The following is a 14892-nucleotide window of genomic DNA, read 5'->3' on the forward strand; positions in this document are numbered from 1 at the left end:
GCTGTGTCAGCTGTGTGGCCTTGGGTCAGCCACCTCCCTCCCTGGACTCGACCGCAAGCTGCATGACAGCAGGGCTGGACGAGCTTTCTGTGGTGTCTCCCATCATTAGTTCAATAGTTTATCAAACTTTCTAAGAAGAAATCTGCATTCCTTCAACAGCAATAACAAAAAGATGAACCTCTGGTTTAGGATTTCTACCACTTATAAAAGAAAGTTAGAAATGTCCCTACATGTTCAAATTCCACTGCTTTACTGTGTTTCTGCCCTCCCATTACTCAGTAGCATCAGGAGGTCCAGCAACCAAGGTACAGACCTTATTTGCACAGAGCTCTTCATATGACCCTTCAATTCCTCTCTTCTGGGCCCAAGAGGGCATGACTTCAGGGTCAGGCACAACAACACCCACCAAAAAGGCCTGCAATCCCAACCAAAGGAAAACACAGTCAAGACAAAAGCTTTTAAAGTGGTAATTTGTGGTCCAGCATTTAAAAATAATCTCCTGGTATTCTGATTCCATCCTTTTCTAAAAATAAGTATATGCTTATGTTATGAAACATTTCCACCAATATAGCACACATTCTTACCTGTTTATTTTCTGATATATTTCCTTAACTTTGTAAAAAAATTAATAAAGTATAAGCTTAAGGGGATTAAGAATCAGTACCGTTTGATTCTCATGCCGATGGAGGACACCTTTAAGATGCCAAACAATTCTACGAACCCAAACACATATTTCTCAAGGTTTCCTAGACCATTTTGAAATTGTTTTATTAACATGGTCCCCATTCATGAAGAACTCCGTTTTAAGTTTTTAAAGCATTTTCTTTAATAATATTTGCTTAATGAATGCAATGATAGCACAGAATATATTCACAGTGATCTTTCCGACTTCAAGTCTAAATGATGTTGAAAGCAGAATAAATATAAATCCTCTCCAATAATTTAATCTTAACTGTGTTAACATTAGCTGAATATATTAGCTCAATACATATATATATATTATTAGCTCAATATATTAGTTATATATATATATATTTTGAGTTATGTTACAATCAGTACCAATATTTGCAATATTGTACCCATTTATCTGTAGAGTTCATTTGCATATTTCAAAATCTAAAGAGCATAAATCCTATATCCCTCTTGGAAGTAGATGTAGCATAAGTTAAAAGTAGTAGGAATGTTCATTACCACTACTTCAAGCAACTTTTTCACCTAATTGCAATTTATCAAACTGTAAGCCAGTAAGATTTCTCCTTTAAAAGGAATTTTCTCTCATGATTTCATATGCAGAAGAACACCGGTGTCTCACTGGAAATTAATGTTTACCACTACGATCAAATACCAAATACTGGGGAAATTATTCCCCAATAACCCTAGATTTTTCAGCAGGCCCAGTATGCGTGGGAGGGCTGAAGCACAGGAGACTCACCTTTAAACTGTCCCCGTGGACATAGATTTGTGCTACAGGCTCACTCCGGATATAGATGTTCTCAATCTTCTCGGGGGCAACATACTCTCCCTGAGCAAGTTTAAATATGTGCTTCTTCCGATCAATAATTTTAAGAGTCCCTGCCTGTGGAGTTGAACAAAGCATCATGAAAAGATAGCATTCTTGAGCCTAAGCCCCTCACTCATCAGTGCCATAGCCCCTCCCCCCCCTCCCCTGTCCCCCCCCCTCCCCACCCCCCTTGGATCTGCTCCTCCGCCTGAGGGCTCTGCTCTTACCACAGCCCCTGTGTGGTCAGAGAGGGCCGCCATGCACCACGGGTTGATGGCTCTCGAGATCTGCTGGGCCCCGAGTGCCCACTGTCCTTTCCTCTCAGCACTTACCCCGCCCTCGCCCCCCCGCCACTCCCCACTCCCACACCTGCCACCCTCATGCCCAGCAACAGGTGTCCTCCTCCTCAGAAGGCTCGCCTACCTTCCCCTCTCACCCAGGCTTGACTCTTTTCTCACCACCATCCTCAAATTCACTTCCTTGGACAATGCTTAGGCCTCTCTGCCCAGTTCTTGCCTCCACTCCCAAAGAGTGGCCTCTCCATCCCCCAGCAAACAGCAGAGCTTGGCCGAGGCCCCCCGTGACTTCTCCCAGATGAGATCAGGAGTCCTCACCTCTGCAGGACCTCTGCAGCAGGCAGGCTACCTCTTGGGCAGTGAGTGTTTGTGCTCCTGGCCTCTAGAACCCCCACAGACCTCCCTGACTCCCTTTGACCTTTTTGAGTGTCTTAGGGGAATTGGTGTATCTCTTTCCTTTGGCTCAACCCTTGAATGTTGTATTTTCTTCACCTCCACTGATAGTGTTCCTTGAAATCAGCTCCCTTTATTTCTTCATTGGCCACTCCCACGTCTGCCTAAGCGTCCAGCCAAACCTCTTCACTGAATTCCAGACCCAGGACCTAACACTCAGGACGCTTTAGAAACCAGGCCGTTCACCCTGCAGGATGCAACAGGCCACTCAGGAAGCCGATCACTGTCTTCCTCGTGCCTGTTCCAGCCCGCAAGCCCCAAACTTGGAGATGGCCTTGCTGTTTGCCTCTCCTGGAACTTCTGGCCGTCAGGCTCATTGTCCTCAATCACAAATCCTTCCCACACCCACCTCCTTCACCCATCAAAACCACTTCCTGACCAGACTTCTGCATACACTCTGTCCCTCCTCCATCTGTTTGATTGGCCAAAGGGGGAGCAGAGTCTCTGGAAAAGAAAAATGAACAGGCCCTGTTTTGTTCAAAACCCAGGCTGGACCTCAGGCGCTTTCCCTACACTGGCTTCTTTGACCCTCATGGCACCCCCTGAGCGGGGCATTGTCACTTCCATTTCACAGATGATGAAAATGAGGGTTAGAGAATTTGGTTACTTCCTCCAAAGCCACACAGCTAGAAGGCAGGGGGACCAGGATTTCAATTAGGTCTTTCTGGATCAGAAGTTTGTACCTTTCCTTAATCAACCCAATACTCTTTCAAAACATTAGTAATTAAAAAAAAAAAATGGACACCCCCAGACCACCTACCAGCTGTCTTGGGCTCTTAGTGTATGCACAGCACTAGGTCTCCACATGAATTAGTTTACTTGCTTCTCCCAACCCCCTGCAAGCTGGGTGGTTGCATCCAACTTAGAGGGAATCAGTACCAGATCCAAGGTTCTATGGAACTTCAAGTTTTTCCAATTTTGAGGCCCTCCCTCTTTAAGAAAAATAATATAAAATGAAGTGCAGAGGCTTGGAAGGGGCCCATGCCAGTGAGGGGCTCTGAGCCAAGGCTTCCTTAGCTGAGGGGACAATCTGCCCTCTGCCGGCCTGCAGGCCCTGCTGCTCCCCCAGCCTCTCTCCTCCACACCTGGGGGGGCTTCAGGGAGAACCAATGACCTCACACCTCTCTGTCTCTCTACTTAGCATGTGCTCTTACTCCTGCCCTAATAATCCTCCCCGCCCTCTCCTCTCCCCTCCGAACATGACTCACAACCTAAGACTCCAGTGGGCTGCTGTCACCCTCTGCCTCTCCCCAGGCAAGTGTGGCCTTCCACTTACACCCATCACATTGCACATCACATTGACATCTCTTCCCTGAGCAGAGTCCCTGGCCCAGGGCACACACCAGGGATGCATCTGTGTCTGCTACGGGAATGAGGGCTTCTCCAGGAATGACACAGACTCAAGCGGGGGCAAATCAGCGCACCAGCCCACAGGACCACCGGAAGGCTCAGCATCATTCACATGCCCAACAAGACTCTACATTTCAGAACATCCGCCCCAAACCTTAGCAACTTCACAAAGACGCAGGGGAGGTTCCTGGGGTGGGCTGCATCAGGCAAGGGGCTCCCGGTTCCAGCAACAGAGCCGTTTTCTGGTCATAGTTTTTATCTAAGCATATGCTGCGTGCCTGGCCTTGTGCCAACTGCTTTACAGGTATAACTTGTTTATTCTTCAAAACCACCGTAGAGGTAATCAGTGTTACTATCCCCATTTTACAAATGACAGAGTAAGGCACAATAACTGGGTCTGGTTAAAAGTTGGGGGCCATAGCCTAAGAATATCATGTAGCCTTACTCTCTTATTCCACAAGAAAGTCAACCAGCAGCCCCAGAGATGGATGAGGCTTTGGGCAAAGTCTCAGCAACTGCTAGCAGAGCCAAGGAACTCAGACACCCTCCCACCTGGCTACAAGCTTCTCCCACTGCTCAGTGCCACCTCTCAGCAAGGGGCCACGGTCTGTGGGTCCCTAGGCCCTGCCTTTCTCAGACCTCCCAGAGCTGTGAGCTTCCTGCTCCTTGGACTCCACCCATCGGACCCCACAACACCAGTAGATCTCTGTTGGGAAAAGGGTAAGGTAGGGAGAGGTCTCAAACTCCAGCTCTGCCCTCCCATAAAGATCTCTATCACCTTTATCAGGAGGATGGACAAGAAAGCTCTGGGGGCAAGGTAAGGAAGAAACTCCCTATCCCCACCCGCCTTGCAGTTGTTCCTGAATGGCTAATTATCAGGGAAGATGCGGAGAAGAATTTTGCCTCAGAAATGAGTCGGATTATACACCCTCCCACCACGAGAATGTGTGGAGGAGCCGCGGCTGCAAACATACGCACCGGCAGCCACTTCCCAATGTCCCCAGTGTGAAGCCAGCCGTCACTGTCCAGGGCTTCCTTTGTCCTGTTTGGATCTTTCAAGTAACCTTTGAACACATTTGGTCCTCTCACGCATATCTGTAGGGACAAACACCGGGTTTCTGTCAGCCCACAGCATGAGAAATCCCGATGCGGGGCTGTCACGGGGCATGTGTAGGAGAAGGCATCCTATCCCTCCAGAAATACGCTGTGGAAACAGCAGGGATGGAGACTGAGCACAGGAACGGCCACCAGCGGACTGAACAGTTCCTGCTTCTCTCAAACAGCATCTTCTGTCCTGGCCATGTTTCCTCCCTGTCCTGGCCCCCCACCCCCAAGTCTCCTGCTTTGTGACACTGGATGGGGTCTCCTCAGGTATTGATGGCTGGCTGATTCCACCAGAGATGCTTGAGTCCCCTGCGTCATGACAGAGCAGTTTGCCCATCTACTCCCACGGAGTGAACAAGTACAAGCCAGCTCTATCCCCCTCTTCTGGCCTAGTTGCAAGTGTCCTGCTTCTGCTGGGACACATACATAGTAGCAGGCCACTTCAGAGAAAAAAATGGATTTTTTTTTTAAGTTTAGGAATTTCTTTTTTTTTTTTAAGATTTAGAAAGAGAGCATGAGCAGGGGGAGGGGGAGACAGAGAGGGAGGGAGAAATTCTCTAGCAGACTCCCCACTGAGTGCAGAGCCTGACTCGGGGCTCATTCCCACGACCCTGAGATCATGACCTGGATGCTTAACTGACTGAGCCACCCAGGTGCCACAAAAGTTTGGGAATTTAAAATCTTGAAATTCAAATCTTCAAATTTTAAATCTTTTCATCAGTCACCAGACTGTTGGCTAATGTGCATAGTAGCCATCTAGGAATCTTTTCAAAATTTAGATTCTGATGAGCCCTGAGAGTCTCCATGTCTTAGAGACACCCAGGGGATGCTGATGCTTCTAGTCCACATACTACACACTTAGAGTAACAAAGGAATAGACCAGCCCAGTCCCAACCTCGGGGGCTGGTTGCTTCATAAGCAGGAGAAGAAATGTTGAATTCAATGGAGTCAAATTAATCGGTAATTTAAAGTGACTTTACAGGGAGGGTGAAAGGAAAACAATTTCATTTTTTATTTCTTTTACTCACTCCATGTGGCATCCAGAGACATAAATAGCTAAGGTTCTAAATTTACCTCTCCCTCTCCTTTGGAGGTCCAATAGTTCAGTTCCTCGACATCGATGAGCTTGATATGATTGCAGGGCAGAGGTGCCCCTACATGCCCTAGAACATCAAAGCAATATGGCATTTATCAGTGTCTAGATCAGTTTCAGCACTGAAGATGCTCTGGGCCATGTAAAAAATCCCTCCGGTGTCAAAGTGGGGGATTATGGAAGGAGAGCAATATATCTTTAGATGGGCATTTGTCACAGGCAAGCACTAATGATTAAAAAAAGTTCTGGGGAAAAGACAGGCCAACCTCTGCTGGGCCTTTGTTTTACATCTGATTCTTACAAAAGCTAAAGAGACACACCTGGCCCAGTACCAACCAGCACAGGGTCTGTAGGTGGGGTTCCTACCCACACCAACCATACCATCAGGATTTTTCCAATAGGGCCTATGTTAAACATTTCCCCCCATTGTCAGACCCTTGATTTTGGATCATAAGATACCATCGTCATTACTTTTCCATCAGTCACCAGACTGTTGGCTAATGTGCATAGTAACCATCTAGAAATCTTTTAAAAATTTAGATTCTGATGAGCCCTGAGAGTCTCCATGTCTTACAGACACCCAGGGGATGCTGATGCTTCTAGTCCAACCTACTAGACACTTAGAGTAACAAAGGAATAGAAGACAAGGATGAGATAACTCGTCCCTGAAAAATAAGACTTCAAATGGTCTTGCTCATATATACCCCAACTGCACAATTACATCTAAGTCATTTTTCTAGTAATTATGGTTGTTAGCATAATTCACTGGCAAAGTGGAGGGTTTTTGAGCAGGTGCTGGCCAAGGTCCTGAAAGAAAAGTGAGCCCCGTAGATGAAAAATGGGGTTGTGACACACTCCCATTTCTCTTTTAAATAAGAGGCTGCCAACTTTTACAACATTGGACAAAGATATCTATCCTCTCAGACTCAACAGCCTTGGCAAGTTTTTGTGGTAAGGATGACTTAAAAAGGCAAAATCTCAAAAATCTTACATAGGAAAATGTAGAGGATGACATTAAGAGGGAAGAGAATGTCCAGAAAGAAGGGGATCTGTGTGAGTGATGAGTAAATATGATGGCAGCGATAAGAAAAATGTTATTGATCCAGGACTCTGGAAGACAGTCCTTGTAGTAAATTTTCCAGGGATAGAGAGAGCAATGAATCTATACACAGGATAGGCTTTATTCAGCTAGAGTCTGAAGAGATAAAACTCAGACAAAAATGCTTCTGTCCTTGACATGGTCAAATATGATTCCAATATGGAATCCACCTATCATGTTTCTGCTGACTGTCTCAAGGTGTTCTGAAAATAGCGTTGCATTGCTGTGCATACTTCTTTTCCATGTGCATCACCCAGAATTTTCTAGTGTGTAGTTGAGTAAACTTGAGCTTGAAGAGTGGCCCCAGGTTCACAGAGGAAGTTGGTATACTGAAGGATTCTTTTGCTCAGTGTTTTTTAGATTCTTCTAGTGTCTGGTCTAAATCTGGTGATAGGAAACACATGGACTACCTACTGCTTCCTCCTTGCCTTGAAAGATGAGTCTCTTCAGAATGAAGGCGTGGAAGGGAGCTGCTCCTTCCTGATGATGCTGTTGCCTTCTAGACATTAACATCATAGGAGACCCCAGGTCCCAAAGGGTCTCAGAAATGGTTTAAGAAATAGTGCTCTGGTCACTATGAACTTGCCCTTCTTTTCTAAATCATATCCAATTCACAGCCTGCTTCCCTCATTCTAAAATAGGTTCTAAACTACAAAATCCAACATACTGACATTTACTGGTATTAAAAGCATTTTTCCCCTTGGAACTATATCTATATTCTGTGATCTATGGCTTCTTCTTCTTTCTTTAATATATGACTTTCAGTTACTATAAAATAAATGGGAAAATACAAAATATATTTGGAAATCACAAAAATATATAGCAAAGAGAACAATATCCATTGTGCCACAACCCAGACATAACCACCATCAGTGTTTTTCTTATTTTTCTGTTACTTTTTCCCTAAGTGCCCCTGTAAATTTGCTTTCCATAAAGAAGTTTTAGATCAGCAGTGCCCCATGAATCATTCCCACATCTCCAGCCCATCCTACCTGAGGTCCAGTCCCCGGGCGTGGTGAAGGTACATCCAGCCGTACACTCAGTTTGGCCGTAACCTTCATAAACCTTCAAATGAAAAACAAAACCATGCTGTAAGTACACGTGTTCCTACAGATGACTGGCTGCCTTTTTCAACCAGCTAACCTCCCACTGTACATCTGGTTGTTCCATGCTGGGGACAGTGAGAAGGGAGGTAGGTTACTCCAGGTGAAACTGAACACACACAGCAGGTGTGGCTCCTTGGCTTGGAAGAAGTGCTATTTTTACTGCCGACACTTAGGAGATAAAGTTATGTGGTTTAGGGTAAAGATTTCTGACCTATTTTCAACTACTGACTTTATTTTTCATTTGGATGATAGGTATGAGAGACAAATATTTTAAAACCTACCGTACGTTTTACTTTTACTCTGTAAGATATTCCCCTCCAGAGCCCCAAGTGTTTGCAGGAATACAGCATGTGAGACAACCTGCCTTTAAGAGTGGCCACGCCATGTTGGTACAGAATAGGAAGACAGTGAAGGGAGCACTGGCTTCTAAAGTATAAAAACTTAAGCATGTACTTTTATGAAACAGATGCGCCTACTTTACATAAAACACACAAGTCACAGTCCTGCGTATATAGGAACTTAATAAATATTAGTTGAATAGATAAATGAAGGAATGAATATTTTAGGAGATGACAAAACCTATTGAATCAAATAACAAAACACCAATGGGCTTTCATCCCCCTCTCTAGTGCTCCTTTTCCAGGTGGGGAGATATTTTGCAGGATGGAGAATGCAGAGATGCTGGCACAGGTGTGGCATGGGTTCTCTAGCACAACGGTGACCCATATAGAGTTTAACTGACCCCTCTTCCCAGAGTGGGTACGCCTGGACTTTACAGAATGTCACAAGATCATCTTGGCTTTCACTGACTCTGAGCCTTTTTCATCCTCAGAGGAGGGAGCTTTTGTCCCACTAAAATCCTGCCCCCAGGATCTTTCTCTCTTCAGGAGAGGGTGTAGTGGGTTTCCTGCTCTGCCCTGAGCACATGTTCCACTGCCCCTAGGGAAAGTCGTGGAAAGGCTATACCTGGCACCCCAGAGCCGCCCGGAGGAATCCCAGCACTGTCGGTGATGCGGGGGCCGCTCCAGTGACAATCATCCGCACACACCCACCAAGACTGGCCTGTGGGAAGAGAAAGGAAACTGCCGAAGTTTGTGCTGCTGGAGATGGCATCTAGCCCATGTGGGCCTCATCCAAGGTCGGCATTCAACAGTTGGACCCCACCAGGCCCTAGGGAAGGGATGAAAGAGAAGGCCTGAGGCTGAAGAAGCCCCTTCTCCTTTCAAACGAAATCAACCCAATCAGCTTTGCAACTCGACCCACAATATGGCCAAAAGACCTTCTGTGTCTTTGAGGTAAATGCCATTAATCTGTGCTATTCTATAATTTTGGCTCTCCCTTCCTTCAAATACACAGCTTTTCCCTCACTCTCCCATCATTTACAAGCAGCCAAAACAATTACTTAGGACAATTTCTTCCCACTTCCTTCATAATGGCATAGCCTTTTCTCATTTATAAATCAATACCATGCTCTGCTCTATTTACTATGCATAGCAGAGGACAACGGATTCTTTAAGCACTTTGTTTCTGTAAGTTGAGCCAAGAGAGTTTAAATATTAATTGTCTTAGCTAAAAATAGAGTAGTAAGAAAAAAAACGAGTAATGCCACTAATTAGCTACACACATTCCCTGGGTAATGCAGAGCCTGAAAACTTACGTGGGGATACACAAGTGAGAAATTCATGATCGGCCCAGTCTGGGAGAGGTTGAACGGATAGGAAATAAGAAGGGAAAGGAAGATTCTTGGCCTCGTGGCTAGAACCTAGTGCTGCTGGAAAGCCAGCATGGCCAAGCCTACAGGGAGGAGCAAGAGAAACTTTAGGCCACAGGAGCTCCTGATGGACCTGACCACCCAAGGGCAAAGTTGCCCCCATGTCTGTGGAGACCAAGGGACCTACTTTCCAGGAGTCCTTCTTGCTGGTTGCCTTTTGGCAAATATCACACACATCCAGATAATAAAAATGAGTTCTTTAATTATTCTATGGTAGCTTAAGCTTTGATTTAATGAGCAAATGAGTTATTTTGTAAGATTACAGGCCCCTGGAATGAGCTTCTCAAATTCTTCTATAAGGCCACTTGGGTGCCACTTGTTCATTTTCTTACCTGAATCTTATTAAAAAAGAGTTCATCCCAGATACTATCATTCCTGATGATTCCACTCCGGACCTCAGCCTGTTTACGCTTTGCTGCAAACTCCAGGAGCCAGCGCTTTAATGGTGTGTCTGCCTGGCTGAAGATCTGAGGAACAGAAGTTGGAAGACCGCTGTTGGGCCTGTGTGTACTACCTCTAACAGATGCCCCCCACCCCCAGGAAGAAGACCTTTGTTCCCACAGCCTGACCCACAGAGAAGCCACACTCCATTTTTGCCTCTGCAGGAGACCAGTGGATGTGTGATACCCAGCTAAAAGTTAACCAGCGTCTGGTCACGTTGTAGGGATAGAAATTCCTGAAGAGAAAATCTCCTTAAATAGGGTTTTAGAGAATTGGAGGAAAACAGGAGAAGGAAGGTGAGGGTGAAGGAATACAAGAGAGGACGCAACTTCCAGGACCTGAGGGAGGAGGCGTGGTAAGCCTGCCTGGGGTTCCAGACCTTGTCTGGACAGCAGATGCACAGCGCCTCAGCCTGGTCAGAGACTCCCTATGGGGCTCACCTTGTCATACATCCGGTTCAGCAATCGAGGGACCACAGGGAAGATGGTGGGGTGCAGAGCCTTCATGTCATCTGAGAGGAGACGGATGTCTCCCTGGAAGAAGCCGACACGTCCCCCATGGCAGTAGACAACGGACTGGAGGGAGAGGACAGGAAGGGAGGAGTCCCTCAGGGTGGTCACTCCAGGCTACGGTCCAAAGCTCTGCCCTACATGGAGGGCGCCCATGACCCCCTAACCCAGCGCTGGCTGCTGCCGTGAGACACTCAAGAATACCATCTGAGCTGCCCCCCCCCCCCACTAAGTCCCACTTAGGCACGGGGTGAAGCAGCAGGAGATGGAGGGGAATCCTGGGCCGCCGGGAGATCCCAGAGCAGCCAGGCTCACTGGTGCCTGCTCCCTCCTGCTCAACTCCCAAGCCCTGGGCAAGGACCTCCCTGGGGACCTAGGTCTCTGAGCTGTACTAAACCCTACCAACAGGTCTGTTCCAGGTCTGTGGATTTCCCCCAGGGACATCTCAGCAACTCTGGAAGGGTGTGCAGTGCCTATGAATACTGTGACACATTGTTAATGTTGGCTATGGGTGTTGTTCGGCAGGGGGCCAAGTGGCGGGGGGCTGGCTGGTTCTTAGTGGGTTTAGGAATATGCTTGGGGCCTAATACATGCTCCTTTCTTTAATGCTCATAGCAACCCTACAAGTGAGGCAGCATTTATAGCTCCATTTTATAGGCAAGGAATGCAAAACTTAGAGAGGTAAAGGGTCACAAAACTAGTTCATAGTAATGAACTATGGCATTCTAATCCAGGTCTGAAAAGCTGGAGAGCATGACCTAATATACCAGCTCTCCCCCAAGCAAGATGGGAGAGGCTTAGAAGACATAACGTAGGGGAGCCTGCGTGGCTCTGTTGGTTAAGCATCTGCCTTCGGCTCAGGTCATGATCCCAGGGTTCTGGGATCGAGCCCCACATGGAACTCCTTGCTCAGAGGGCAGCCTGCTTCTCCCTCTCTCTCTGCTGCTCCCCCTGCTTGTGCTCTCTCGCTCTCTCTCTCAAATAAGTAAATTAAATTAAAAAAAAAAAGACACAGCTTATTCACAAGCTGGTTCCCTGAGTGACACGTGCCTGGAAAATTCTTTGTTCCCACAGCCTAATGTGGACTCCCCCGCTCCCTTTGCACCCCACAAGGCCAGTCTCAGGGCTGATCATAATGCCAATCCTATCTCCGGAGCGAGGGGTCATGGCAGTTTGATTCCTCAACTTTACTGTCTTGTTTTCCTTTCCGGGAGTTCATGAGTTCTGGAAGTTATGGTATATAAGTGTCGTGGCCATAAGCGGAGCCATAGTGCACAGAGCGTGAACGTAACACACGTCTGCAAAGCTGTGAGCCTCTCTGAGCACGGGCCGCCAGCTGGGGCCACTCTCGGCTAACGTATCTCCACTGGTAAGACAAGGCAGGCCTGGGGTCATCCCTGGAATCTTCACAGAAGGGACAGGTCGGGCAGCCAAGGTCCCCTGACCCCTGCGGTACCTTCCGAGGACAGGGCAGTTTAGTTCTACCTCATGGCACCAGTGACAAAGTGACACTCTGCTAGGGTTCTGGGTTCTGGGCACAGACTGTGCCTCCCTGGAGCCAGGGCCTTACCTGCACCATTCGCTCAAACATGTGTGCTAAAGGCAAATAGGAAATGTGCACATCCGCACAAGTGGGAGCCCACTGACTCTGTAAGAAAACAGAAGGAGCCCAGGCAAGGCCCGGTCAGTCAGGTGGGCGTCTTACCTGGATTACTCTCTCAAACATGTGAGCCAGAGGTAGGAAGGAGATGAGCACATCGTCCTGTCTCGGAAAGATCACTTTCTGCAGGTGACGGGCATGGGAGACAGAAAGGAAAGAAACACTGACAGGAAGACGACGAGAGAGTCATAAAACAATACAGAGAAAATGGTCCTGGAGGGGCGAACAGGGAGGGGGAAGGGAAAGGGGGGGGGGGGGGGGGGGAACAGAGAGAGAGAAACAGTGTGAGAGAGAGAGAGGAAGATGAAAGGCGCAGGAAGGACAGAGGGAGAGAGAGACAGGGCAGCGCAGGAAGCCGAGTGTTAGGGCGCAGCCAGTGGGTCTAGGTTATCTGCAGAAGCAAAAAGCCCAGTGAAGCACACATAAACCAGCAGAGTCGAGCTCCGCAGGGAAGTCTCCTCCGGGGCCAGGCCCCCTTCGCCATCTCCCTGGGCCACCTGGGCAGGGAGTCCAAGGGGCTAGGCTTGTCGGCACTTTCTAGTCCTTCTTCCGGAATAGGGACCTGGGGAACCCTAGGTCTGCAGCAACTGGGGCTGGAGTAGAAGCCCCAGGCAAACAGATGGTTGAACCAGGCCTCGCAAGCCACGGCCTGGGGACAAGACCCGTAGGGGAGGCTGAGAGGAGCCCTGCTGTGCCCCCCAGCCCAGGACACACACAGGGGCCTGACCTCAAGGATTGGAGGGGGTGCCCTGCACAAGGCCTGCGCTCAGGGGCAGGCCGGGCCCTCGGGAGCTCTCCTTTGCTGACTCCCCTGCCCCCCACCCTTTCACAGGGCCTTCATTCTCCAGGGCTGGCTTTTGAACGAGTCTGGACAAGCCCTGGGAACCTGGCTTATGGCTCCCGACGTGAGTTCAGCCACCAACAGCCTCTCACCGTCTTCTACCAAAAAAATCTATCAGTGTTTGGGGGGCATATGCTCCATAATGCCATCTGGCATGAATGTAGAAGAGTGATTTTTCTCCACAGTGGAGAAAAAGCCTAACTTATGTGAAAAGGAACATTCCTTTCTCCTTAAGGAAACTTGCAGGACATAGAGATACTTACCACTTGTGGAAAAACGTCCTTCTTTCTTAGTCAGTTATAAAATGCTAACATGCTTTTGTCAGACCAAGATATCAAACTTTTTTTTTTTTTACTTTAGATTTACCTTTTAAGTACAGTCTTACAAGTTAGCCGTTGCCACTGTTTCTCAGACTCTAGTAGTCCTTAAACACAAAATGACTGAATTAAACCCTGACCTATGTGATAAACCAGTTATTAAGGATTACTTTCTAAATAAAGGTAGACACAAAACCACAAATATCTCAATTTTTGCAGTTAAAAATGAAAAGCAGGTTTACATGTTTCTCTTCCTGGGATCTTAGCACTCTTAGAAATCAAACTGGCTATCTATCAGGTATGGATCATTTCAGGGCTTGTGGGCTAAAGTGTCTGTAAAAGTTGGATTGCTCTAATGTCAAAAGAAACTCCTGCCTGGGAAAGGCAGCTCGGATTACATCAGGGGGAAAAAATAGAAAACAAACAAAAAACCTCTGAGGCTCCAGGGTGTCCTCAAGAGACACCTGTTTAGTGAGTCTACTTTATTCACCTCTGTCACTTTCAGAAAGCCTGAGAAATCAGCCACCACGTTCCCATGGGTGAGCATCGCACCTTTTGGGCTCCCTGAAAAGAGAAAGCAAAAAGGCAAATCAGTTGGAAGCTCAAGGGTCACTGCTTGAGGAGAGTGCCCAAGTTGACAGTCCCGGACACTTCTGAGTCCGAGGCAGATGAATGCTGTGTCGGAGACTTTCACCCTGAGGCTCCCAGCAGCTTGGGATGGGAAGGCAGGCGACACAGTCCCACAGGCAGGGTGCCTCAAGGCCTGACAGGCTGGCTACTTGTGGCCTGTGTCCTCCCCTCTCCTGCCTCCCCAGGGAGCACGGGATCTCAGCCCCCAGGCTCCTCACACGCACCCAGTACCCTGTGCTGCTCTCTGGGCTGAGCAGGTCTCGTCTCCAGAATCCAGCAACCATTTGTGCTGGCAGAGGACTTCCTTGCTGCATGCAGCACCTGGAAAGGCCCCAGGCTCAAGCCAGGCTAGAGGAGCAGGGCGCGGGGGCAGCCCCTCCTGCCTGCTCGCCTGCAGAGCTAGGACGCGCGAAGGATATTCTCACTTTGTTTGGATAAGACCTTTCAGGATTGCTTGTAGTGAAACCCAGGTCTGCTAGAATGACTCAGAAGACAGAGGCTAGGTGGGGGCCCAGGGCCCAGTAGCCTGGGGAGGGAGACCAGCTGGCCACCATTTCGTGTCAGGGTGGAGAGGACACACATCTAACTGGCCTCTCGACTCCTGGCCTTGCCCGTCACTGCCAGCAGAACACAGGGAAGCCATTTCTCCTGTTTGCTTACCTGTAAAACAGGGACAATGCCCACCTCACAGGGCTTTCAGAAGGAGGAGGAGGAGGAGGAG

The 14892-nt window shown here is 48.0% G+C and overlaps 1 protein-coding gene across 8 annotated transcripts in view; it reads right to left on the reverse strand.

Annotated features, from left to right (window-relative positions):
- The window catches only part of ACSL6 (acyl-CoA synthetase long chain family member 6), a 57895-nt gene that overhangs the window by 11447 nt on the left and 31556 nt on the right, over positions 1-14892 (reverse strand). For 7 of the 8 annotated variants that reach the window (XM_025860986.2, XM_073878633.1, XM_025860987.2 and 4 more), the window contains 10 exons: positions 14032-14105; positions 12429-12506; positions 10655-10789; positions 10106-10240; positions 8969-9064; positions 7889-7961; positions 5779-5867; positions 4579-4695; positions 1433-1576; positions 314-415 (listed from right to left, as the gene is read on the reverse strand). In XM_025860986.2, the coding sequence (XP_025716771.1) occupies positions 314-415; positions 1433-1576; positions 4579-4695; positions 5779-5867; positions 7889-7961; positions 8969-9064; positions 10106-10240; positions 10655-10789; positions 12429-12506; positions 14032-14105 (1043 nt within the window). Of the gene's footprint in view, positions 1-313; positions 416-1432; positions 1577-4578; positions 4696-5778; positions 5868-7888; positions 7962-8968; positions 9065-10105; positions 10241-10654; positions 10790-12293; positions 12372-12428; positions 12507-14031; positions 14106-14892 lie in introns of all 8 variants that reach the window. The other variant, XM_073878629.1, reaches the window with a different exon arrangement.

This window comes from Callorhinus ursinus, unplaced genomic scaffold (assembly GCF_003265705.2).
Source record: "Callorhinus ursinus isolate GAN/ISIS: 27379988/994484 unplaced genomic scaffold, GSC_fseal_2.0 scaffold30, whole genome shotgun sequence".
Taxonomy (NCBI): Eukaryota; Metazoa; Chordata; class Mammalia; order Carnivora; family Otariidae; genus Callorhinus; species Callorhinus ursinus.